The sequence below is a fragment of the Melanostigma gelatinosum genome, assembly GCF_949748355.1.
Source record: "Melanostigma gelatinosum genome assembly, chromosome: 7".
Taxonomy (NCBI): domain Eukaryota; kingdom Metazoa; phylum Chordata; class Actinopteri; order Perciformes; family Zoarcidae; genus Melanostigma; species Melanostigma gelatinosum.
In genome coordinates this window covers 5,497,162-5,525,126 of record NC_136640.1, presented here as the reverse complement: position 1 = coordinate 5,525,126, position 27,965 = coordinate 5,497,162, and the positions used below count along the sequence as shown (strand labels likewise).

Below are 27,965 nucleotides of genomic sequence, written 5' to 3'. Positions count from 1 at the left end.
AAAAAGAAGTGTTTATCATTAAATATCATGTTTATCAACATTCAACTCGACTTGATCGAGAAGGTTACAGTATTCTCCAACACCACTGCTCCTGCTCTGCAAACACAACCGTTCTTAAAATATCAGTTAAGACTGAAAACCACACAACTCTGTGTGTGTGTGTGTGTGTGTGTGTGTGTGTGTGTGTGTGTGTGTGTGTGTGTGTGTGTGTGTGTGTGTGTGTGTGTGTGTGTGTGTGTGTGTGTGTGTGTGTGTGTGTGTGTGTGTGTGTGTGTGTGTGTGTGTGTGTGTGTGTGCAGCGAGTCGGGCCTAACACGGTATGTTTTCAGGACAGAAGGTGACCTGTTGACAACTGTGCTGAGAGCTGGTTTTGAAAGACACACACAGATATACATACACATACTTGCAAACGGACAGAAATCACTCATCCAAAGAGGCATTCCACTGAACTTGTTGTATTGGATGTATTGTTGGTTGTAAACTGGCACTGGTCGAGAAATGACTGTACCACGTGGCACCAGAAAGAGGAAACTGACGGCTCGAGAACCAGATCACTGTATGGCTTCATGGGAAAGGTCTGGCGAGGGAGATGGGAGAGAAAGGAGGAGGCCGATTGAGTGTGCTTAATAAGTAGCCTATACTGCCCTTTTCTCCCATGTGTCCTCGGTCCAGACCCCTCCCCTCAGACCCCGGCTGGGCCACTCAGCTCTCATTTCTCCATGAGTGACAGCCGGATGATGCGCTGCAGCTCTGCCTCTTCCCGCCGCCGCCGAAGCTCCGCCTCTTCCTGCTCTCGAGCCGAGATCTCCATGGCAATGCGCAGCTGCTCGTCGTAGCTGCAGGTGGTCGGCTGCTTCTTGGAGGGGGTGGAGCAGAGGCTGGAGGGGGCTCGGGGCTTGTGCTGGGGGGTCCTGGGGTGAGGAACAGTGACGGGGGTAGAGGATGGAAGAACACAGGTTGAAGGACCCACTCTAGGACTAAAAGTATGTCACATCCTACTTAAACCTGCAGTTCGGAACTGTGAAGCAGCAACACAACAGCTCAGGACCGCAGGCTGCTGAGGACGAGCAGCAACCTTGCTTCGGCCTTCCCTTGATAGAAAACACTGGGGATGTTCTGTGACCTGTTTCACCAACGCCAGGTTCTGTGACCTGTTTCCCACTGTACCTCTGGAAGAAGGCCAAGGACTATCAGCAACTTAGCTCCTTTAGCAACTGCAGACTGGATTGTTGATTTATCAATGTCAAATGTAGATTCATTTAAAACGTTTGCTGTCGGCTTATCAGGCCTTTTGACCTTTCGTAATGACTTTATCGACATGCTCAGCTTTAGAATTGATGGCTTATTAGAAAGTTCGACCCAAATGCAGCCATACAAGACATTATGGTAACACCAGGGACCCTGTATCAGAAAAAGACAAAATGTCTCGATTATAAACCGGTAATAACCCATTACTACCATGTTCTCCATTCTAGTTTTCATCTCAAGTGTAGTTTAGACTCCCTGGGATAATTTAATTATTGTCATGAAGAGGACATGTTGAAATTACTTTTTTAAAGTTCATAACAGTCAGAAGTCTCTATAACGCATGAAGAATAATTTGTTTCAAGGTGTCACGATGATAAGATGTTCGACATCATATTCAATCAAAACAGCCAAGATTGCATTCGCCTTTTTACCCCTTACAGTCCGTGAATTAAAGAACGCCACAACAATTGCTTTCAACCCGTTTCCTCTGACATTTTAACACTGATGTAAGTAAACACTGCAACAGAAAGATTGTGTCAAATAAGGGAAAGTCTGTTTCTTTCCTCTCCTCTACAAACAGGGGGGAGAGAACACACCATCTAAAGAGAACACGCTTAAGTCAACGGCAGTACTGCCGACTAGGAAAGCAGGAAACTCCCCCTTTTCACACGCACACACACACACGCACACACACACACACACACACTCACACTATAGGAGATGAGAGGAGAATAGCAGGATGGATAAGAGAATAGAGTTGGGGAGGACAGGATGTGAGTCAGGGATGGCGTGAGAGAGCTGCAGGATGGAAAAAAATACAATGGAAGACTGTAAGACGAAGAATGACAATATGTAACAGAAGTGAGAAGAAGTCAGAGACAATATCGGTGAAGGGACAGCAGGAAGTATCGCTTTTGTCCTGGCAGTCATGGAAATGTATGTGTTTTTTTTCGGTTTCCAGCTCTTTTGAAGATACTGATGCGTTCTTTCAACTTTATCTGCAGCTCCTGGTTGTGTCCTGATAATAGAGGGGTTGGACTATCGGGTAATTTAAAAGGACAGAGAGCAAGCCTGAGGATAAGAGAAAAGGAAAAGACAGATGCGGGGGATTAAAGAAAGAGAGACGTCTGACCTCTCCAGACGACTTGGGTCAGGGGGCAGAGTGTGTGTTCCTGGCTTGCTGTTGGTCAGCGCCTCCCAGATGGTCACCTAGACACAAAGAGGACAGGAAGTCAGAGAGCGAACACAGGAAGTGGGTAGTGGACAAATAAAGAGATGGTGGTGCACGTAAAACAACAGCATGCTCTCTGCAGGCCTTTTCCTGTTAACGCACCTCTCACACACAGCAACAGCAGGCTGGCTTTATTATGAATTATGAAGTGACTGAATGTGAACTCGATCGATGCTGGCCTCGGTTCTTTTGTACACTCGGCCAACATTAATATTGACAAGCAGCTGTTAAAAACACTTCACAATGAATACACCTTGTACCATTTGTTATAAACAACGACTTTAAGGATCGGATGTTTGGTCTGATTTCAAAACAAAGTGTGCATGTGATTCATTTCAACAGCATGGTTCCTGTGTTTTTACTCAACCTTGAGGCCCTGTCTCATAACCTAGTTCAAATACCTTTAACGTTACTTGTATTATGTAACATGTATCTGGGGCGCTCAGTTGAAGCCCTTTATATCAGCCTCGGTTCCCCCTGGCTGGTGATTCCCTCCCTGTTCCTTCTATCGGGTCCCGAATTCCAGCTCAGTACACTGTGAAAATCTAATTTGAGAAACTCACATGAATTCATATGAATCTTGGTTTCTTTGACAAAAGTTCTGTGCTTATGCGGCGCGAGCTCTTCACAGTTGAATGATCAGGCAAACATCTGTGTTTGCAGACTCTCCGATTCTTTGTGTACTGCTTTTGTCCTGCACCAAACTAGGGTTGCACATGCAAACTACCCACATTCTTCCACGACCTATGACAAAAACAAACATCTCCCTGGCTGCGACTTTGAACAGACTTTCATGACGCTGCAAGTCAAGATTCAGACTGCAGTCAATTTAAAGTAAAATGTAAAGGAAAGATGGGAAATTACAACCTAATCGTGTTTTAGAAGAAGACAACAGTTAATGCTTTGTGTGTTTTACATGAAATGTCAGCAGTATGGTCCTTTAAAACTTGTCCTGCTTCCAAATTAGAGTTGTAATGAAAAAAACGGCATATTTTCCATCAGCAGCAGTACAAAAGCTCCGGACAGGAGGCTGCCGAGGATGATTGTACAAACGATGCACAGATCCTCAGCAGCAACCTTGATGCTGCCTCCCCTCCTGTATCCAAGCTGAGAAAGCACTGAGGATGTTCTCTGACCTCGAGACGATTTATACTTCCCTCTCTGTACCGCTGGAAGAAGGCCAAGTCCTATCAGGACCAGGATCTCTGGGATTTCAAACCAGCACCTGTCCTGGGGCAGTGCTGAGAGTATAATGGGTCTGGGCTCCACACATCACGGGTAAATTATTCTGCTTATTGATTGTTTATGTTTTGAAAATGGATGCTTTCCCCCCCCCTGCTGCACGGCGTCTATTTCTCTGGTATTGCTTGACTTATTGGTGAATTTACTGCTGTAATTTGTATTCTTTTTTTGTATCTCAAAGGGGGAGTATTGGGCACCTCTGTTGATATGGCAACATGGCTTTGTGAACCTTGAGAGCGTTGTGTAAAACATTTGCAATCTGTGCTAATTTAATACTTCACAAGGAGACAGAAGAGGAATATACGTGCAAGTGCAAAAGCCAAACATCTGCAACACAATGTGTTATAATCGACTGTTCGATTGACTGTGATCAGCTCACCTGATCATATTCGGAGCCGGCCTCCAGCAGACTCTGCTGTATGGCGAACTGCAGCAGGTCCTCCTCCTCATCCCTCATGCTGTCTCTCTGTTTGCCCCCGAGCATGGAGTATCCAGGCGGGGGCTCAAACACACATGGGGGAATCTCTCCGGCTCGACACGACACTGCAACACACAGGGGGACGGCAAAGGGCAACGTTATGTCAATGACTTGCAGACCGCAGCTTCAGTTCACACATTTAACTTTATTGTGCACTTCCCATAACTTCATTACATCTTTTCACAACAACAACAACCATGAATAAAAAAAGAAACGGTGAATGACAGAACTTTGCCTTAAACTTGCATTCGCTCTGCTGGAATTCAGAGGGCGACTCCTCTGACTGCAAAAATAAGTCAGATTGTATAGAAGTCCATGAGAAAATGACTCTACTTCTCACTTGATTCACTACTATACTGCTCAGAAGGTATCACGCAGCTGGAGAGTCCTTTGTGGACTGAAGTGTGGCCCCGGCTCTGCAGTGAATGTTAGTGGAGATTTAACAGCTTGTTGAAAAGGAATCTGCTGAATATAAAGTTGAGCTGAGACTCATCTGCGATTTAATCAGCCGAAGAAGAAGATTTCCAAAAAGACGTCACTGTGATACAACAGGTAGAGCGTGTGGGAGTGTGTTCCTACTGGTGGAGCTGGAGCTGGAGACGCTGGAGGAGTCACTGCCTGGAGATGGGGTGTCGGTCCTCGGGGTGTCCCTCTGGCCGTCCCCCTCCACCCCCACTTCGTTGTCGGCCCGGACGCCGGTCCCTTCCTCGCAGCCGTTCAGGTTGCTGAAGGTGATCCTGGCATTGAGGATGTGGTAGAGAGGGATCTCTGCAGGGAGGGGAGAGAACATGAGCAGAAGGTGACATTTTTATTGTTATTATTAAGTTATCTGTTTGCGTCTCATCATCCAGTTAATCATGCATATCAATTATTTTATTTTATGTGAGCATACTTGCAATTTCTTCTGTCCTCTTTACTCACTTTATCTGTCTGTCTTCATTTCTTTCCATCCATCTTTGTATCTATTTGAATTTCCCATCGTCCCCCTTTATTAAACCGGCCATCATTTCAACCCCCCCCCCCTCCCTCCCCCCCCTCCCAACCCTTCCATCCGCCTCACTCTCCCAGCACTCACCGATCTTGACAGGGAAGCCAGGCGGCAAACGCAGAGTGATGAAGTCTCGCAGCTTTGCGAACAGGGCGTTGGAGATTGCCATGAGATCGATGATCGGCACCACTTGTTCTGCCAGGGACAGAGGATGTGACTCGCACAACCACAGCTTGGCTTTAAACCTGGAAACAACAACACAAACACAATCTGAGGACACGGATGACGTGACCAAATGCAGAAGAAATTTATGTCTTCGTTCAAGTGATGAGCTCTTTGACCAGACGTACAAATAAATAACACAACATTCATACTGAGAGAAGCTGCAGGGTTCTTTGAAATATGTTTTAGTTTTGTTTCCTCAAGAAAAGACGACTTGTCATGAGCAGATTGAATATGTTTCTGTTATTTGTTCGTGTTTCCCCTCAGGATCTCGGTGGGCAGCTGCCATGAACGGCTGATTTGGCTGATTTGCCTGCATGTCTGCGTGAGCCTGTCTAATCTCTGTCCATCAGCTTGTCAGCTCTGGCACTTGGCGGTGAGTTTGGGGGGGGGGCTTCACTGTAAGCATGGCTGCCTGTCTGTTTTCCCGTCTGTCTGTGTCACCTCTGGGTCTTGGTGGTGAGCTGGCACGGGTGGCCGATGTCCCTCTGAGTCGGTGACGAGCTGGGGTTGAAGTATTCCTCAGCTGTCAGCGCTGCGGGGTTGGTCGTCACAGGACACGTCATCTGGGTCACCAGGGCCTGCGGAAAGTAAGTTAGGAATTTAAAAAAAAACCCTGATGTGGCCACATTTTGCCTTTTTGAAGCAAAGTTTTCACTGATCCATACTGCAAATATGTCTGGCATTTCTGTCGTGGAGAATGCACTCGGCACCCTCTGGGATGTCGAGACTATCCTCTCACCTGCTGCCATTTTCAACAGCTCAGTGGAAAAACAACATCGGCTCAGAAGCCGAAACTCGAGAACAAATGACAAAGCAGTTTTCTAATTCCAGTATTTTCCATCGCTGCAGTAAATTCTGCGTCTGTTGGTTCACTGCTCTCATTAGTTGCTCACTGTTTACTCTTAAGTAAGACCTCAGTGAACCTGTCAAAGGCACGGCACCCGTTAACCCTAACCCTGGAGGAGGTAGAGCCTGCTGAAGACTGGAGGAAAAGAAGAGCACAATTCTTTCCATGTTGTTGCGTTTTCCCTTTCAGTTGCAGTCAATTCTTCACGACCAATTTACTGTTTCGTCAAATTGAAACATTACAGCTTTACAGTGACACAGAGTATCTGCAGAGCACACGCCCTAAGCCCCAAAAATAACCACAGAGTCGTGTGTCTTTGTTTATAGAGAGGACAGAGAGGCATACAGCTGAGAAGAGCAGAAGTGACAGTGAGGGGGAACAACGCAAAAAGAAGGAGGGCGGTATGAGTCATCGAAGCGCTCCAGCAGAAACTAAATAAAAAAATATAATCAATATTTGGGAGCAGGTTGGCTCTGCAGGCACGCTCTCCTGTTGACACAGAGGACCAGGATTCATACACTAGCCACATCCTATGACGGAGTTCAACGGTGATGATGCCACGATTAAAAACCCAGAACCCATTAATCACATTAATCACATTAATCACACTAATCACATAAATCACATTAATCACATAAATCACATAAATCACACTAATCACATAAATCACATTAATCACACTAATCACATTAATCACACTAATCACATTAATCACATTAATCACACTAATCACACTAATCACATAAATCACATAAATCACACTAATCACACTAATCACACAAATCACATAAATCACATAAATCACATAAATCACATAAATCACATAAATCACACTAATCACACTAATCACATTCATCACTTTCCTTGTTCCCGACTCAACTACTGTGCGTTTTGAATTCATTAGATTGGGTTTGAATTGATTTGCCGACATTTCCTCAACTCACAGAGCAAAACAATGCAATCCTTCATTGAAACATAACACGGGAAAATCCCTAAAATTGCAAATTGTAGCATCTAAATAAACTGTCCACTTACGACGTTGTTCGGTCCCATGTGTTGCTCAGCAATCCCAAGGAAGTTCTGCAGTGGAGTCTTCCCACCTGCTCACAGACAAACAGCAGTGACGAGTTAGATTCAACTCAAACTGTTAGTCTGAGTTTTATAAACACTACACGACACTACAGAGCACCCACAGCTCGTTGGTCAGGAGATGAGGACGAATGGGCTCATTCATCTCCACTGTGGTGTCATTCCGCTCCACAATGTTTTGCTCAAGACAACTTATCGCATTTCGTGTTGTGGTCTTGTCATCGACTACGGGCCAGTATTAAATAAACAGAGCCACTCTGGACTGAAGTGAATTTAACTGAAGTAAATTGTGCTTTTAAGCCGCGACATAACAGTCGAGTCAATCCAACATATGTTTCTGAATACCAGTGGACCTGAAACTAGCAGCAATATGAAGTTCATGAAAAATGACACCTGAAAGTGAAAATGTATATATAGATATATATATATATATATATCTTTATATATATATATAACACTCATAAGTTTTTTCTACCGTGTTGACAAAATGATGATGATAAGTAGCACAAGGGAAGAAGGGCAGATGCAGTGAGTCACCCATTCAGGGGTCAGTGTAGCGCTTTCAAGAACCCTCCCCTGCTGTATATCAGCAGAGTGCAGATGGGGATTGTGACCTGGGAGAGTGGAGCCCTCAGAGGGGCATGTGACGGTTGATCCTCGCTGACAGCCACAGTCTGGGGAGAGAAGCCTGCTAATCCTGTTTGATTTATGATCTGAACCAGAAAACCAGACGGAGACACCGATCTAACGTCACAGGCTGCTAGCCGGAGCCTCGCGGGGCGATCTCATCGAGCTCAGGTGAGAGGGATTACTCATCAGTGGCTCTTTTATCAGATGTAACACTTGGGCTGAGGGTTACAACAGAGCACGGAGGGGATGATGGAGAAATTCAGCTGCTGCAGCTGTGATGCACCCGCACGCAAGGAACACCTTCATGGTGTAAAGAGGTCGTCTAAGGCACTGAAATAAAGTGACATACCTTTTGTCTTGTTCTTGTTCTGATCTGACAGATGGTCAGTTCTGGTCCTGGTGATCAGCTCCACATTGGATGCTGCGTACACCTGAAAGAGGAGGAGACAATTCACTTTTCTGTTCCGTTGACACCGGCATAACTTTAAATATGATTAATTATTGTGATAATGATCATTGCAAAATCAACCAATTTATTCCTCATATGACCCAATATGTATAAAAATATTGAAGTGGTACCTCTGCCATGAAATGCAGAAATGGGCATACAGTATTGTTGTTACATTGGTTCCTATTGTTTACCAAAAGGTCCTTCCCAGACAAGGAGATGTGTGTTTGTTATTCTACATCGTGATGTAACTTTAGTTTTATTAGACCCCAGAGAAGTCTTGATTCACTGTCTAACCTCTGATCCCCATAAAGATGGACGGTAGCAAATGAGAGGCAAAGCTGAATCTGAAGTAAAAAAGCAAAAGAAAAGGCTGACTCAGCCTTTTGTTTTCTTCATCATTTATTCATGTAAATGTTAGTGTCCTCATTTTTACAGCATGAATGGACAGTGAGCCACTGTTTACTTTTGCGAGAATAAGAGAAAACTATTTTCATCTTTTGTTTTTTCCACTGTATCTAAAACTTACAAAACCTATAAATCCACTTGTATTCCCAGTCTGCTTCACCGTACGGCTTCTCCAAGCTGCAGTCCGAAGCAGAACACTGGAATTCTTCACCAGTGACCACAAAAAGGAAACACTGATTAAAAATTGAGCCGGCAGCTGATTCTGAGTTTACACTGGACGACGGACACGTGGAGGCGAGAGCTAAAACGACGTCCAGTGGGAGAGCAGCTCAACAGGAGTTGTCTGTTTACGTTTGTAACTCTGAATCAATGATGCAGAAAATAGAAGCTTTCCAAGCAGCAGTGTTTTACTGTAGAGCCTGTCTGACGTGCTTTTAACCCACTAGTGACAGATGGTCCTGGGTGTCTGACTCCCATCTATCCCTCCAGGGGTTCACGAAAACAAACGGGATGGGGGATGGATAGACTTCTTGTTTTGAACTACATGTGATCGGCCCGCTGGTCTTTTAAGGGCTGATGAATTTTCCTCACTTTAAGGTAAAGAATTCCAGTTTCATGATTTGAAACTGTAGAAGGTTGCGTCCTCCACAGGTTTTAAAATAGCTTTGGGAGTGATTCTTTCTTGAAACGACTCTCTTCAAGAGAAGTGGACTTTTGGGCAATATAAAAATTGAGCTCTGGCAGCAGTGGTTTCTCTGGACAGAGCGAGAGATCGGTGAGCTGTCCGAGCAGCCTGCGTTCTACCTTGGCTTCATATCCATTCACTGTCTCAGTCTTCTCGCTCCTCCAGCCCAGTATGCCCGTCTTGTTCCTGCAACAGAGATTCAACACATGCCACATCAATGTGGACTCGACTTCAAGTCAACAACACAGTTTCTGTGGATTCTGTCCGTCCCAAGCAATCTGCACATATGTACCGGAGACAAAATCATGAACGCAGATACATTTGCAAGTCACAGGTTGTGTTTTTTCTGGATAATATGCAGCCAGAACACATTTCGGCCAATGTCCGTGTTTGTCGTCTGTGCTTCAACAGTTCAGTGTGCAATTAGGTCGTCTGCCCAGACGTTCGTGAGGCATATCTCATCCTCGTGATCTATTCACACCACTGACTTCCTTCAGGACCCCACCACAGACAGTGAGTTCTCAGGGACGATATTCGCTCTTATATTTGAAAGGTCATAGTGTCTTTGCGATTGCAAAAATGTGTATAAACATTCATGTTCCCCTCAGGATGAATTGCAGTTACTTTGGTTGTTCTCTGACTATTAATTGAACACTATAATCGGGTAAAATTTCTACTTTGTCCAATACTTTGGTTTATTACCAAATACCATCCGAGAGGAAACTGCTTGGACGACCATCTAGTCTCCCTGGGCAATGCAACAGTACTTTCATGTTGCCCTTGCAACGCTGTATATCACACTGTGACAGCACTATGATGTTACGTCAGCTTTGCACCTCAATGCAATGGCACGACCAAATACTTGCCAAACTAATTGCATTCCCATCAATCTCAGCTGTCATTGTGCTTTGTGCTAATAAGCAAATGGTAGCATGCTAACACGCTAAAACTAAGATGGTAATCATGGTAAAAATGACTTGCTAAACATCTGAGTTACATCATAGCTCAATTACTGGATGTGCAGTAAACGTTGTACTGCTTAGTTCCACCGTAAAACAGCAAAACTGCAGCGCTGTAGACTCTGTGCATGGCTGCGTGAAGACGTATTCACTCCAGAGGTGCACGTCCTGTCTCTGGTGCAGACAAAGTTATTGGCACTAAATCATCATAAATGGATTATTGGCATGCAGACAGGAGTGCTGACCAGGGAAAATGCACAGAGGTGACACTGAGTTACAAGCCTGACAGGGAGATGATTACCACGACCCCCCCCCCCCCACCTCCCCCAAACACCACCTCCTCCTGCTCACTTCTCTCTGTCGCTCCCCTCTCCATCTTCTTGCTTTTTATCTGTTAACATTCATTCTGCGGCTCTTTCCATGATCCCCTATCTATCACTGTGTCTCCCCACAGTCCACTTTCATTCTTTCCCTCCGCCTGCCTCCAAAACCATCGACTCCCTGTTTTGTCCCCCATAGTTTTGTGTCCCATTCATCTCTCCCTCCCCGTTTCTCTCTGCATGTCTTCTCTCATTTCTCTCTGTCCCATCCCTTATTCTCTCCCTCATCCCTTGTCCTCTCCTCCTCCAATCATCCTTCTCTTTACAATGATCTCCCCTCTATCCCTCAATGTCCACAACTGTCCCTGTTCTGTCATCCCCCTCTCTTTCTCTCTGTCACATCAGTCAATCTCTCCTCTACGTCCTCCCCCTTTCTCCTCCTTCCACTGCTTTCAATATTTTTGTTGATGTTATGTGAAACTGAGCCGTTAAACTGTATCGTTAGCGTAATAAAAAAGCACACACACTCCCTGCTCATCTAATTTTCTCTTCTACACCTCCTCTCCCCTCCTCTCCTCGTGAGCTGATGTCTTGTTTGCCTCTTCCATTGCTTTCTGTTCTGCTATCTGCCTCTCCATCTTTGTGTTCACTGGTGCAACTTAGGTGCAATACAGTGTTGAGCTGTTTTGAAGTGACCTGAGGCTCATTCACAGCCAGAAGGTCATTTGTGCCTCACTACCTCTTGACACATTCATACATGACATTTTAGCCATTTTTTTAAATGTCTTTTCATGTCTCCACTTCCCCCTTCACTGCTGCATTTCTTTTAGTGGTTTTGCTTTATTTTTTAAAATGCATTTTGACAGCCAACAGAGAATGTGCCTGAACTTGTTGCACTCGGCTGTGGGTTGTAGCGTAGGAGACAGCATCCGTAGAAGAGTCGACAAACATTCAACAACAAAAGAGAGATTTTCTCCACTCAGGAAAAAGAGAAAGCCAGCGCTCAGAGCAGAAAAGGTCTGACGCTGAATTACAATGTTTTGTAGTGAGGCTATCATCGGTGGAGAAAATGGCTATTGTGCCTGTTCAGATTTCTTCCAGTATGATTGTGGTTACATGGTTACAAAATGGTGAGGCTGATGCCCTTGCTGTTGGATTCTGAGAGGAGTTATATGAAATCCTGATTTCCTGCTGGATTTTCTGTTACAGCTGCACCACAAAATTACAAAAATGCGATGCAGAGTACATTAAGAATAGCTGAGTATTCGATGTCAAAGCTGGAATGTCTCATTTGGCTCACAGTCATGACAGCAGCTTAACTCTCTGAATACTTTCTTCTACTCATATTCCGTGTGTGTCGGTGTTGCTGACCTCTCGAAGGCGATGTTGCGGGTGTCCAGCTGAGTAGTCACCACGGCGGCAGACAGCCTGGCTGCTACCTGCTCATCGCTGGGCTGCGTCGCCCCCAGACGGTCCAAACCGGCGGGGTCGCTGCTGCAGGCGCCGCCCTTCCCCCCGCCAGGTGAGAGCGTCGCGAGAGACGAGACGCACAAGGTCTCGCAGAACACCAGCTGCCTGTCATGGTCGACCTCCATCACCTCTGCGCTGGACTCTGAGAGGGTGCCGGACAGGAAGAGCCGCATGTTAGTGAGCACGAGAGAGGCAGACGTTGACGGTGGGAAAGGACGACAACACGAGCGTGCCAAATGAGGCTGCAAGAACATAAACACACACATGTGCATGGAAGCAAAAGTCAAGGGAGATGATGACTGATGTCAAGAGGCTGCAGATGCTGCAGCTGCACAGAAACAAGAATATCCAGGCAGGCAGGTGCAGGGAAAAGGTTCGAAGAAGAGGAATGGTGAGAGGAAGAAAGACGGAAATAAAAAGAAGAACGAGGTGAAATCTTGCAGAGAGGAGCTGGTACAGAGTTGAATGAGGCTACAAAGAGTGTTGTCTTGCTGCACTTTACTGTAACAAACAACTGGGATTTTAATCTTTCTGCTCAATTGTTCTTCAATACCTTCATCAGAACAATGATATCACATACGTCCGTTTTCAGTGCCGACAGGAGGATAGGGAGTAGGAAAGGAGCTCAAGAGAGCCAGCGAAAGACAGAATGACAAACACATGCTTACTTTTTATTTGCAAGCCGATGCACAGTTTGGCATCTTATCTTAAAAAATGTTAAATTTTTTTCGGAACGATGCATATCCACTTTCTTGCCAAGAGTTGTAGGAGAAGATGAATACCTTCTCGTGTCTGTCCTTCTGTCAGCTACTGCCAGCTGCTGGTTAGCTTAGCACAGCACAGAGACTGGACTCAGCACACATTCACACACAGTGAAGTCAAGGGTTTGACCTCTGACCTTGTCCCCTGAAAATGAAGCTCCGGTTTCCTCTCTGCCAAGTCATCTGCTCGAAGCCCATCAGGGTGGTGTCAACGCGAAGACACTGACCACTCTTCCACACTCTGTAGGTGTCGCTGGGGCAGATACGAGACACCAGGGGCACTGAGGACGACACGCGGACCGGCTTTAAATGACACTGTGATCGTTCTATTGCTTTCATTTGATTCATGCTGACAGTTCTTAAACTCTGATGAATCCATGTTAACAGAGAAAGTTCAGTGGTTGTGTCTTGTAACAACAATTCACGCACAAAAACATACAATTAGTCAAAGTCCGCTATCGAGACTAATACTGAAATTACATGCACTTGTGGTTTTGTAAAGCACTTAAGACAAAAAGCACAAGCTGTTTCACTCTAAATCCAGAGTCACATGCATTCTGCTGTGCATTAAGTGTGTGAGCATCAGTGTGCAGTACAACAGGAAGAGGCAGGCCTCTTCAGCCCAAGAGGGAGATGATAACATGATTATTTCTGACTGGTCGGTACTGGACTGCTTTCCTGGCTGGAATGAAAGACTCTGCACTCACCCCAGCTGGTAAACTCCCATTTCATCTCCACGTAGAAGTCCTGGGCCTGGACAGAAAGATGGAGAGAGAGGAGGAAGAAACGGGGGGAGAGACAATTAAGATAGCAACGGGCATTAATAAAGAGGAAAATATAGTGAGCGACTCGGGGAGATAGAGAGTGATGAAGTTAAAGATGGAGAGACAGAGAGAGCGGGCAACAGTAAAGTAGAGGAAAAGAATTGCAGTAATGCTGCTTTATTGCCTGTCCCAAAGACTGGGGGGGTACTGGCACAGAGAAGCGGTTGTGAGTGTGTATGTGTGTGTGTGTGTGGCTTAATAATAGAAGTGATGGATGGAGGGGTGGATGAGAATGATGTGGATGGGAGCAGCAGCAGAAGAAGAACAGTGTGCGATGTTTGCGTGTGTGCTGGAGTGCGAGTACTCGTTGTCAAAGTGTGAGGGGGTTGTGTCAACAATGTGAGAATGCTAGAGTGTGTGATTATGTGTGTGTGTGTGTGTGTGTGTGTGTATCGGGGAGCCAGCTGGAGCAGATACACAGGGAGACAGACTGTGTGAAGGCAGTTCTCTGCATCTGTTCTCTGCAGCAGCTTCAACAAGATCAGCTGCGCCTCAATGCTCTCATGACCGCCAACCTTCGGGCTCTCCGCTCTCAGCTTGTCCGTCGCTGCTATTGTGCCTTTAAGTGACGCACTCCATACCCCTTTAGGGGAAAGCGATGACTCAAATTACCCAGCGACAGCGTGTTTTGCAACATTGAGACATATCACTTGAGTGTATTTCCCTTGTTGGGTAGTACACAAAGTTATTAATACCTTCAAACTAAACCAAGAATATTTTATCCTAAAACGAAGATCAAGGCGTTCATATTAAAATGATTCATCTACATTTCAAAAGACTGCATCTCTGCTCAGAAACTCCCTTCATGTGCCTTTGTAGTTGTATGTTTTGTTTCATCTCTATCTTTTTAGTGTGTTTGTGCTTCCAGGCTTGTTTGTGTCGATGCAGGTGTGTGTGGTCATGGAGAGGAGTTTTTTTCCCATGTGTGCATCAATGCGTGTGTGTGTGTGTGTGTGTGTGTGTGTGTGTGTGTGTGTGTGTGTGTGTGTGTGTGTGTGTGTGTGTGTGTGTGTGTGTGTGTGTGTGTGTGTGTGTGTGTGTGTGTGTGTGTGTGTGTGTGTGTGTGTGTGTGTGTGTGTGTGTGTGTGTGTGTGTGAAATCCCACTTGGCGCAGTCGCTCCAGGAGGACGGGGATGCCAGCAAGTCTCTTGGCAGTCCTCTGGTAATCACGGTAGCGAAGCACGAGACGCACCAACTCCGGATCTCTTGTACTCACTGCCTCCTGAAGAACTGAAAGAGAGAGAGAGAGAGGCAGAGAGTAAAACACAGCCAATCACTCAGACCTCATCTGAATGAATGTACATGAGCAATTTAAGGGGGGGGGGGGGGGGGGGGGGGGCAGCAAGGATTGCCGAAACTGAAGTAGGCCAAAGTAAAAAGTACGACCAATTACTGCAGCTCGCCCATCATTCAGCAGAACGTCACTCTGCTGTTGATCTCACACGCTGTTCTCCACTTCAACAATTGGGGAAGAATTTTCTCAAGAGATTGAGACAAAGATCTGCAAACCTCATTAGTGCCAATGTAAAATAGAGCCAGTGGGAGATGTTGTTGTGCACCATTTGGTGTGTAATAAATGATACGTTATATGTTATCATCGTCCTCTTATTGTGACCAAGGGGGCTACAACCACAACATTACAAATAAATTGATTGGAATTCGTCTTACTGAGCTCACTTAAACAAAGACACACAAATAATAAAGCAATCTATTCGCTCATAAAGCACATAATACATTAATCAAGGTATAAAACAGGTCATACCCATATTAATTAGTGGTTAGTTTGTGATTTATTTCTTGGTTACTAATGAATTATATAGAGATGAATAAATGCCTAAAATGACTCTGGGCCAAATTGTGTGAAATCTCTTTCAGTGTGCAGGATGGCACCTATTAACGAGTGCAATTACAGCGAGCTTTCAGGTTTATTTGCAATGACAGATACTGAAAGGAGTTGAAATCCATAACATTCTTATCCTCTAAAGCAGCGGTGCCAAACTCAAATACACAGTGGGCCGAAATTAAAAAATTGCTACAAGTCAAGGGCCAGACGGGTTCAACGTTTATTGAAAACTTATTGAAAGAACCTGAGTGCACATGTTGAACCTGCACATAGGGCAAGTCACCATATTCTGTACTTAACTCCTCCAGAAAAGACTTGAACTGGCGGTGATTTAAACCTTTGGCTCTGATAAAGTTTACCGCTAATGTTATGATGCTCATTTTCAAGGCTTTGCCACACAACGACTCCTGGCGGATGATGCAGTGATAAGCTGTCAACTCACTTGTGACGTTTTCCTCCTCCATCTTTTCTCGGATCCTCCCCACCAATCCACTCTTCTGACCGCACATCGCAGGCGCTCCATCTGTTGTCAGTCCCACATGTTTATCCCACGGCAGCCCCATTTCATCCACACATCTGGACACCTCTTCAAAGAGATCTTTCCCTGTAGTTCTGCCATGCATTGGGTGTAATCCCAAAAACTCTTCTGTTACGCAATAGGCTTGAGTCCACTCCACGGATGAAAATTGACAGCTGGGCAGTATCAGAAGTGTCTGTGCTCTCATCCGCAGCCAGGGAGTATGCGATGAAATCTTTTCCCTTTCCCACAAGCTGTTGCTGGAGATTGGCAGCAAGGTGACGCACACGGTCAGCAGCGGTGTTTCGGCTTAGGCTCACATTTAAAAATGCTTGCCTTTTTTCTGAGCACACGGCGTCGCAAACTTTAATCATGCAGTTTTTGACAAATTCCCCCTCGGTGAAGGGCCGGGTTGATTTCGCAACCTCTGCTGCCACAATAGAACTGGCCTTAACAGCAGCCTCGCTTTGTGATTTGGCTTCAGTGAACACAGCCTGCTGTGACACCAGACTTCTTTTTAACTCCTCTACCTTCTGTAGCCTTTGTGTCGTGTCCAGATGCTTGTATCTGTCTTGGTGCTTCGTTTCATAGTGTCTTCTTATGTTGTATTCTTTCATGAACAGCCACACTGACTCCGCACAGAAGACACACAGCTTTGCCCTTTACATCCGCGAACATATACTGTGCCTCCCACCTGTCTAGAAAACTCCTGTTTTCAAATTCCACCTTTCGTTTAGCCATTTTTTGGGGCGACGGATAGTTGAAAGTTGACACAAGTGGTATGTAATACAGACTGTGAATAGATTTTATCATGCGGGCCAAAGATAATTCATTCACGGGCCGGATGTGGCCCGCGGGCCTTGAGTTTGACACATGTGCTCTAAAGGAAGCAATTGAAAAGATAAATATGCTGTGGATTTAAATTCCTTTCAGTTCAGTTGATTCCTTTCATGGGAAATGTGGTGATAAGTTTTCACCACCGGTGTAAAATGTAAAGCACCAACTGTCTCCACTACGATCATATCATTATACTGTCTTTGACAATGATATATAACTCACTCTAACCCCCAACACACCACCCAATAATGCATTACGTATGCTGCACATTGCATATGCTAACAGAAGCATACGTCTCCACACACACACTCACTCACCGGTCCATCCATTGCGGTTCTCCTTGCTAACATCAGCTCCGTGCTGCAGCAGGACCCTGGCACAGTCCAGGTGGCCCAGCGTGACAGCCAGGTGCAGAGGAGTCCGCCCACGAGGGTCCAGAGACTCTAAATCAGTCTGGATGGAAGGAGGAGGAGGAGGAGGTGAAATAAAAGAAAAGGAAGAAAAATGAGAGAAAGAGAGAAAGGGGAAAGTGTAAGGGAGGAGAGTTAGCATAAAGGTAAGAGGAGCAGACAGAGAAGAATGAAGTAGGAGGAGAGGAAATTAGGGTTAATTGTGTATCATTGTAGTTCTCTTCTATCCCAGACAGGGAGAAACAGAAATAAACACAATAGGGACACAAGTGTGAAGATGATGATAGAGGGAAGGAAAGAGACACAGTGTCAGGTGCTAATTCATCTGTCACCGCTCCAACATGATGTGTTACACTCTATACTCTGCACTCAACACACTACATGTATCCCACTTATTTTCTGGGCTGGATGGATTGATTCCAGTAGAACTATCTGCTCAACACCCGGAGCGTTTTGAGCAGCCTCCTGTCATCCTGCAAAAAGGTTCAGAGAAGGTTTTCAGTTTGAATCCCAGGCAGGGAAATGTAAACAGGTGAAGTAAATAAGGAGCACGGTTTTCCATCTGCCATGCCTTCTTCTTTCTTCCTCTGAACATATGTAACTGTCTGACAACGACATTGATTGAGCGTTGATCAACAACTGAGAATAAACCAAACAACTCAATATGAGGAAGCTGCCCTGACTGTTTACTGCTCTCGGTGTATAATATCCGAATAAAAATGACTGGCAGCTACTGTCCAACACAGGTTTACTGCTGCGCTCTGAGAAACGGGTGAGCGGAGCAGGAAAGACCCGGCAGTTACGTTATCACTCAGTTACTGCGGCTTTCTGTTGCTGGGATTTGCAAGGGAAATGAGGAGAACCGCACGGGACACACACAAACATCAAGGAGCGTATGAATTCAAATACAGACACAAAAATAGAATATGTAGATACACATGTTTGCATAAAGGAGGACACTGAGGCGGCCCTGACTGTTTCAGTGTGTTAATGGGTGCGCTATCTCTGTATGATCCCCAACTATCCACTCTTTGGTGAACCGTTCTCTGCTCTCCACAGCTCTCTCAAAAGCAACCCCGACGAGAAAGAGTACGAGTGAACGAGGCAGACAGAAATAATGTGGCTACAGAAACTTCTATTGAAAGAAACTGTCAGCAACGACTGCAACGTGCGAGACAGACGAAGGTGGAGAAAAGGAGACAAAAAGAAAAGATTGCCGTGGCAAGCGATGACTCCGGCAAACAAAGATAATGGCAAGGGGTGAGGGAAGAGAACAGATGGAGAAAGAGAGTTAGGGTGGAGGATGAAGGCAGAGAGGGCAGCCGAAGGAGACAACAACACCAGGGAGTCCCTCTGGAGCCGGGGAGACTGGGGAATAGAGGGTGGAAGCGTAGCAACGCAGGGGAAGAATGAGAGCAGGCCACTTTGCTTGCTGGATAACGAACATGGTGTAACATGCAAATACAGCCACATTCGGTGCTGTGTGTGTGGCAGGAATATGAAGAACTGTCAGTGTCACAGGAAAGCGAAGTGTCCATCATTTAAACAACACAAGAGACCCCATACTGAATATCAATATTGAGTCTTTGAAAACATTTACCGCCCAAGTGGAACCTTTTTTTTTTTCAAGAAAGAAACCCCTCACATATGGTTGTCAGCACATGAAAGGGAGAAAGAAGAGAGGAACAGAGAGACAAGAAGAAAGCTGACGGTAAAATAAATAGATGAGGGAAAAAGGAAAAGGACGTGGCTCCTTTTTGTCTCTTTATGCCACTTGTCCTGTCTCACAGCAGTCCTTTCATCCATTGCTCCCCCTTTAAGTGGCTGCGTGTAATGTTGGTGATTATCAGTTTAAGCTTATTTTTCAGCTGCGCTTGATTTCAATGACTCCGGGTGCAACAGCTGAGGGGGAACGGCTGAAATGCCGCACAGAAACACAAGGGGAGCCGGAGAGGAGGGAGGAGAGGAGAGGAGGGAGGAGAGGAGAGGAGGGAGGAGAGGAGAGGAGGGAGGAGAGGAGGGAGGAGAGGAGAGAAAGAGGGACGCGAATAAGGCCGAGGCCAAACAGAAACATGTGGAGACATGGAAGGGAGGTAAAGTCAAGAAAGGGTTGCAGTGAGGTGATTACAAGGGAGGATGTAGAGGGAGGCGGATCGGAGAGGGCCGTATGTGAACTATATAACATGGGGTGACAGGGAAACAGCAGCGTAATCCACTGAAGGGCAGCTCCTCTGCTCTCACCTCTGCTCAACTGCACCTGATGCAGCTCCTGTCTCGAATGGTTGCTAAGTAAGGTTGTCAAATTAAAGCTTATAATATTGCTGAGCACATGTCAGCTTGTTGATGCCTCACAAAAGGCCTTATTCCTATTGTTTGAAATTTATTCAAAGTAAGAACGTCTTGACTAGGGGTGTAACGGGTCCACAAAACTCACGGTTGGGTTCGGTACGGTACAGTGGAGCCACGGTTCGGTACGGTTCGGTACAGTAGAAACGTACAGTACCGAACCGTGAGCCTCGTACCGAACGGTTCAATGCGAATACGCGTACCGTTACACCCCGAGTCTTGACTGAGCGCATCATAAATCTGCATCCCCAATCTGGATCACGGTCTTAATCTAGCAAGCTGTCCATCGTCCTTTATCATTGCATGTGTTGTGGTGACACCTTCGAGCACAGTCTCTGTGGACTCAACGATTATCTGGGCTTCATTTGGTCTAATTTGAATCAAAGGTAGCAGGGGAAAGATAGAACAGCGGTGAGAGACGGAGATCAGAGTTAACAGAGCTACGATTTACACCGCGAGTTCAAAATGAAAGTTCAAGACAGGAAGCTACTGCAACCGCTATTGATAGCGACAGCGACATGCTAAGCTACTGTATCTATTGAGCATTGCAATGCACTGAACAGCAACACACTAACATAAGTGGCACACACACACAAACTCAGGCATGCATGTACACACACACACACACACACACAGGAGCACCACTTAAACAACTCAGAGGTAATGTCCTCCCACCACTAAACACTGACCTGCAGACACACTGACATAATTACTGATTCACATGTGAACAATGTTCGGTTGAAAAACACAACACACACACACACACACACACACATACATACATCACACACACTTGAAACTAAAGCATGATGAAGAACATCGAGTTCCCTTCCCCCATTAACAGAACAGGAGCTCTCTGGAGGAAATCGTTGGTAACTTGTTATGTTATCTGCTGATGACAGATAGTGAGGAAGTGTTTCCTACTCAGAGAGAGTAAATCGAGCACTTGATCACTGACATTATAATGATGCGATGCATTTCAAAGGCTCTTTTGACAGCAGCCATTTTAACTGGCCATAGTAGGAATGTTGTAAACATTTAAGATGTCTCTGTTCTATTCAAGCGCCCCGATAAGCTACGACAGTGTGTTAGTGAGCCAGCATGCACAAGACCCGGAACCCAAAACCGAATCAGCTAAATGGAATCCAGCCATCAGTCATTTTGCTATTTACACCTGTGCTTTTCCTACTGTGACAAGACGCATGTCTTCAGTTAAAAACAACAGGCCTGTTAAGACAAAAATAAAAGCTTTTGTTAAAAGACGAAACAAACCCTTTTCACAATAAAAGTGTTCTCATACCAAGCGATAACCAAATGCATCTAAGAAATGTGAAACGGTCATGTTGTGGTTTTACAGGTGGTTATGTGCCGGACTATTTCTTGGCAGAAAAACGGTGCCTTAATGGAGTATTTGCAGAAGAAGCTGTGAGAAGTCTTTTTTCACCGTGGCGGCTCTGCATGTGTTGGATACAACAGTATCTTTCTTGCCTCCATTTATCTGCTTTCTTTCGATAAATCTTCTTTCACGCCTCCACCCCATTTGAAAACCTTTTTCTTAGATCTGTATCTCTGTTCTTGCTCTATTTTGGTTTTCAAAGTCCCCCTCACAATGTATCTCTTTGCGCCATTCCCTCTTTATTTTGTCTCTATTTTTCCATTCCCCTTTGTCTTTTCTCTCTCCTTAACCCAATATCTACATCTCTTCTTCACTAATTGTCCTCTCCCTCTGCTTTCCTCTCTCAGTTTCATGCGTTCCCATCTTGCCCTCCCTCAATACTGAGCTCAGTGGAGGTTGCATTATTGATAGGCATCTCTATCTGTGGCATCTGCTCCTTCTCTCACTTCCCCTCCCTCCTTCTTTCTCTCCCCCCCCCCCCCCCTCCCTCCCTCAATGTGTGCCTGGCCTGATGTAGCTTGGCAGGTACTTGGGCCGACATCAATCTTTCATACAAACACCACACACACACAACAAAACTGTGCATATACTGTACAGAAGCGTTCCCAAAATGTTAGTGCACGGGGCGCAGAGGGGCAGGGGGGGTGGCGATGGGAGGGAGGAGTATAAAAATAACTTTTCCTCCCCCCTGCCTCCCTTCTGGCTCCTCTGTGATTCTACATGCAGCGGAGACTCTGACAAACACCACACCGCCACGAAACCCTGGTCCATTTTCTTCGTGGCACTGCTTGAGATACAAAAGGACGGGACAATGATGACGAGCTCACAGAGGAGCAACAGAACATCAAGTCTCACGCTCATCTTAACACAGCCATCAGTTCCACTTGTGCAGGTGCACTAAAGCACCGTGAAATCAAGCGGTAGGAATAAGAAACATGTACCAAATCATTCATGAAAACGCCGGAATGGCTGATGTCTGTCTAAAAACGGTGACACCTATTTGTTGCAGTGAGCTGACAGACCTCACCGAAGCGCGAGGAAAGACCTGCACGGCGAGAGTGAGGACTGGTTCTCACTCCTCACACCCACAGATGGAGAAAGCGAATCTTTTTGCTTGAGGCAGACAGCGCATACAAAGCACTATAAAAGAGCATAATCACGTAGTGCAGCGGCTGTAGCCCATTGGAGTGAAACACCACAGCTGTCACTTTCTTTCCTGTGTTTATGTGTGTTTGCATGGGAGCATGTGAATTATGTAGCAATTTCAGGTAAACCCAGTGGATTGGCAAGAGTTGCACTTAGCCGGGGCTGGTGATGCAATCAGAGGGTCATTTAACGGACATTTAACTGGCAAGAAATATGCTGGACAAAGTAAAGGTCTAAAATGTGTTCCTTTATTGGTACTTGGTACGTGTAACAACATAGCATTTCTCCCTGAAAACAAAAAGAAAAGTCTGCATCACCAAGTGCTTTCTTTATTTAAATTTGGACAACCAGCCCCATCAGACAATGATCCCAAAGTCCGTAAGGCTCAGGGGCTGCTCAAAGTTTTTGAAAATGTTCCCTGTTGATGTCAGGATAGTTGAGCCCATGCAGAGCACGTCCTGGGTGATGATGACCTCTTACGAGTTGAGTTTGTTGCGCTGCAGTTAGGACTTGGGTTTCATTACACTGATGAAAGTAAGACGGGTGAAGCCGGGGGTGATAGCTGGATGGTTTAAGTTAAGAGGGAGGTCACCAGGGCATAGACGCTATGAAAAAAAGTGTTTGGATGCGATTAGAGGAAGCAGGGAGACGCAGGCTGAGAAGAGAAGAGGAGCTTGGAGGGGATAGGTGAAAGTAGATAGCAGATGGTTGGCGGATAGATTCGGGCCGAGAGTGAACACAACGAACCCGTGAGACTTAATTTATGGCTCCGTTCCCTCGCGCCAGCAACCCAGCATACGATGTTATAATGCTGATTTAACATCAGCACCTTGCTGAGGGGCACCATGATCAAACCACGCACTGTGAAAAAGAGAGCAGGGGTCAGACACAGAGTCACAGCGAGGACGAGAAACAGCAATGAGCAGATCTCTTTGTTATTTCCTGCCTTCCTCTTGAGATAGAACATCCCCGTCTGCGTGGCTCTGTTCTTTTTCAATCACACTCGCCTTCTACGTCTGCTGCAACCCAGATGGACTCTGTTCATGGTCAGAGTCTGTCATTATTTCCCTCCCACCTCCTCCCTTCTTCTTTACTCTCTTACTCTCACTCCCTTCTTCACCTTGGTTGCACCTCCACCCCTTGGTTCAGTCAGTCAATGTTACCTCCTTGCTTTCACTATTTCACTTCTCTTTACTGGCTGTTATTTCACTTCCTTTACCCCCCCCACTGCTTGTTATTCTGCCTATTTTACTACTCCTCATCTCTGTCTTTCCCTTCGTACGTCTCTCTGTGGTCAGCTGTGTGCCCCTGGCATTTACTCAACCACTCCTCCTGTTACTATGGCCAGTTTCCTCTCTGGCTTTGCGTCGTAACATCAATATCCGATGTGCCAATTATTCCACTGTAGCCTGCTGTGGCAGCATTTCGCTCCCCTCACTCACAATCTGCTACATGCTGCTCATAGAAGATTGGGCAAGCATAGACGTCTCTACATATAGTCGTACAGTCTCGTACCGCAAGTATTGGGGAAAAGGCATTTTTAAAAACTTCATCAACCAGCCATTCATTGCATTGTTGTGCTGGAAGCAAATAAGAGTGTGATCAGAAACAGTGGCGGATATTTGATGCCTGCACAGGGAAAAAATGAAATGACCCTCATCATTTCACCAAAGGTTGGGCAGGCTTTAAAAAAGCTGACATGCAGCCGGCTGTAGATTACCTTTATTTTACTGTGGCATAAGAGGTCAGAAACATTACACAGTTATTCTACAGCTGAGTGGGTCCTGAATTCATCAGAGACCAACCATTATCATGCAATATCTGCATTGCCATTATGTGATATCATAGGATCTATCACAATGCACTGTATTATACGACATGCATTACACGCATATGTATTTCCAATATTCTTCTTTGTCTATATGCTCCCCCAGTCTTTTTCTGTCACGGCTGATGCTCACAATAGAAATCTCTCTCTACAAGTGGATCATGAGGTCAGTTCAGTGTGCCAGGTGTACATGTGTATATCTCAAGTGCATGCAAGATCTCTCTGTCAGCTATCCAAAAGTGATCCAAAGAGAATATGTTCAATAAAACCAGTCAACGCATGGGACACAATGTCATAGTTATGCATAGGGTCTGTCTGTCTGTCTCTCTGTGTGTGTGTGTGTGTGTGTGTGTGTGCCGTCCTAGTATAAGCATCACCATGCATATAGATGAGGGGCTCAGGTTACCATATGAAGTTAATTTGACATCCACTTATGACATAAAGTGGATGTCAAATGAGTTTCGGGATGTGAAGTTGACATCAGACTAAATGAGTTGAGGATGTAAAGATGTTTAACAAAGCACTGCGTTGTACGACGCATGCAAAACCATGATGCATACTTACATGTGCATGAACTCACGCACAAAGAGAACACTCGCAATAGCAGGAGAGCAAGAGATAGAGAGGTCGTTTGAATAGTTTCAGTTTTAGACCGAGCAGGAATCCATTCACAATGAGAGGGGAACAGGAGAAATAAGAAGTGAAGCTCTGCTGTTCAGTTGTTTACTACCTGCCTCCTCACAACTTGCTCTGATCGACCTCCAAACACAGATAGCTGATAACTGAGGGTTCGGGTCTTGGAGAGTGCCTCTGGAGCTGGCATGAAAAGAGCAATGAATAAATGGTTGTTGTGCAAAATGGAAAAGAGAAAGTCCTATTCACTGCCTTTCTCCCTCTTTTCTATTTCGTTTGTGATTATTTTGAAAGCATTGAAAAGATTTAAAGCCATAAAAACTGTAGAACCTATAGAAATCCAACATAGTCAAGAAGCCATTGAAACATATGGTGTGTGTGTGTGTGTGTGTGTGTAGACATATAGCTTTACATTTCACATAGATTTAAGGTCTTACAGTGTTCAAGTTACATCAAGTTCCTACTGTGGTGAACAACATGACATAATATATCGGCATTTGTTTGCCATGATAGATGGATCTACACGGACAATTACAACAATCACGAGTCGTTATCCTAAACAAGCACAAAGAGGAGGGTGACTAAGCAAGCTTTCCAAAGGATTAGCATCTAAGCTTATTTGATTCTGAACACTTTGTTCTGTGAGACGTTCAACGTATTTGTGTTTGTTCTCACACGAGAAGCATAACTACAAGGCAGGCTGTTGGCTAAGATCAGATACGAGGTCCTGGTCACTTTTGGATTCTGACCAGTTGGTGGTAGTAGATGAAAAGTCAGGGGATCGCCGAAGTCATTCGAATTAATTCTGCTCTCGTGTCAAATTGTTCTGTTTCAAATTTCCTGGCAATCCAGCCAACAATTTTGACTTGTCGAGACATTTTAAACGCTGCACCGACCGACCGACTGACCTGACGTGATCATCCTTCGGGTCACTAGCGTAGCTACTGGCTAAAGATAGATCCTTGTGCGTTGAACCTATACATTTAATAAGGACTTTTAAAACCAATGAAACCTCATCTGTTCATTCCAATACAGTGTTGAGCCAGCAGGGGATGCAAATGTGCATTCAACAACTGCAAAGCTGCATAAGTTTGAAAGGGTTTCGGTTCATTTCCAGCTCCCCTTTCAAGGAAATACGTGCAGGCGTTACCTCAGACATTGACTTGACGGATAGAGGTCCCTCTTCACTGTGAGGTGTATTCAGTGTGCCCATTTATCTCCCAGTGGTTATAATTATGGTCAAGGATTACATGGCAACAGTCACTTGCATGCTCCCTGACTGTGAATGGAGGGGTTGTGGTAAACCAATTGATAGCTGCCTTTGGGGCACTAGCTGGCCATTTTGGTGTAAAGGAAAAGCTCACAGGGTTATGATTTTGTAACCACGAGAAGGTAAGAGTATGCATGAGCAGGGAAGTGTGTGTGCAAGCGTGACGTCTCGATGCATGATGCATGCACTCGGACTTCTGTTTGGTTGCTAACCTGCAGAGCATCTCTTATGTAATGGCAAAGCGCTTCAGTGCATTTACAAAAGAAATAAATGAATTTGTATGCATGCTCCTGCACAGTTACTCTCTCTCTCACACACACACACACACACTCAATAATGTGATTCTTATCATATTATCGAGTCCCTTACCCTAAACTGAAGTACTCTTACCAGTGGGTGAAAATAATTTGCCATTCTTTTGATTACGACAAACATCTTCTCTGGAAAACCAAACCCAATACCTCAATGATTCAATTCTTGTTTGTACTGTGGTGGTGGCTGGCAACTGTTCGCGCTCAGTATCTGCATTGTCTTACCCACTCAAATATGGTTTAGGTGCCAGGGGGGGGGGGGGGGGGGGGCACCTAAACACACACACGCACTGCAACACCATCAGGGTCAGCAATTACAGACATTTGCAGTTGGATTTTTTTCCAGTTACAACTTCCCATGCCTGTTAAAATGACTGGGAAGGTGAATATTTTAAGCCCTGATGCAGGAAACAACACAGACATATAAAGTATGTTGTGTCACTCTGTGAGTTTAATATGAATGACTAAAATAAATATTATGTGTGAATGCAAGTGTGGGGATATCACGTGTCCCCCCCCTGATAACAATTGACTGCGCTATTCCCAGTTACTGAGCAGTTTCTTGAATGAAGTGGATGGCATCTCCATGGACCCACACGCCCATACAAACGCTTACCATGAAGACACAGGCCCCTATGTCTGGAAGGAGAGAGGCGCTTGATCGCTAATCGCCGTCTCACCTGCTCGTTCGCTGCCAGCTCCTTCTCCAGCTGTCGGTGTTTGTTGTGCCACACCAAATAGTGGATAGGATAGCGACTCTTCTCCGGAGTTTTGTTAGCAGAAATCATCCTCGGATCATAGTTTGCCTCCTCCTCTTTCTTCACTGTGGATTGTAAGGATACTTTGTTATCAATTCACGCTAGATAATCAAACGGATCATCCTTTATCGGCGGTGATGCCCAACGGCGTACAAGGGCAGCCTTACGCGTCAGAAACAGTGAATGACTCCCTTCATGCTCTGCTTAGAATAACCTGCAAAGCCCTGTGAGAAGCATTTAGAGATATAAACCCTTCGTTTGACTGCCTCCGTGTCGGCTACACCTTTATTTCTTAACTACCCGTTCCTCCACCTCTTACCTCCCTCTCTCTCTCTCTCTCTCTCTCCTCTAACACATCTATACTCCTCCTCTCCTCCCATCCGGCGGTGACTGAGAAAGATGCATTGACAGGCTGCAATGAAATGTGCGCACACTCAGCCAATCCGCTGTCAAGTATGTTGTGATAAAGACGTATCGTGAAAAAAAGAACCGCAGAAATTGTACACAAATGTTTAGAAGGAAACTATCTAGCATAACCCCCCTACAGGACTCTTGAAGTAGTGCTATACTGTAGGGGGGGGGGGGGGGGGCATATATGGATTGTATGCATACACGTTGACTGCAAGATATAGGCCTACCAAGTAAACCGATTCAGAAATAAATGCATTAATGCATGAATTGAAAGTCTAAATCAAGTCAAATCCTCTCCCTCGTCAGTGTTTTTGTTGTGTCATGCTTCAGTTGTATGCACAACACTTTGCTTTGTTACATGCAAGTTAGTTTAATTTGAATGAAATCTATGTTTTGTCTCTACGTC

General features: G+C 45.3%; 1 protein-coding gene across 2 annotated transcripts; it reads right to left on the bottom strand.

The window, feature by feature from the left end:
• Nucleotides 1-86: 86 nt before the first annotated feature.
• On the bottom strand, nucleotides 87-27,178 carry ankrd13b (ankyrin repeat domain 13B; the record flags this gene model as incomplete). 2 transcript variants are annotated; one of them, XM_079271258.1, is made up of 15 exons in its annotated part: nucleotides 87-911; nucleotides 2,381-2,457; nucleotides 4,101-4,264; nucleotides 4,779-4,967; nucleotides 5,275-5,432; nucleotides 5,854-6,025; nucleotides 7,291-7,359; nucleotides 8,328-8,409; nucleotides 9,639-9,705; nucleotides 12,170-12,410; nucleotides 13,167-13,310; nucleotides 13,737-13,782; nucleotides 14,959-15,083; nucleotides 17,368-17,503; nucleotides 27,071-27,178. In XM_079271258.1, 15 exons carry the CDS (start codon nucleotides 27,176-27,178, stop codon nucleotides 710-712), a joined length of 1,980 nt encoding a protein of 659 aa, XP_079127384.1. In that variant the 3' UTR covers nucleotides 87-709. The 2 variants fall into 2 exon arrangements, with proteins under 2 accessions (XP_079127384.1, XP_079127385.1); XM_079271259.1 differs by having other exon boundaries at nucleotides 5,854-5,990; nucleotides 7,295-7,359.
• Between the last annotated feature and the right edge of the window lie 787 nt (nucleotides 27,179-27,965).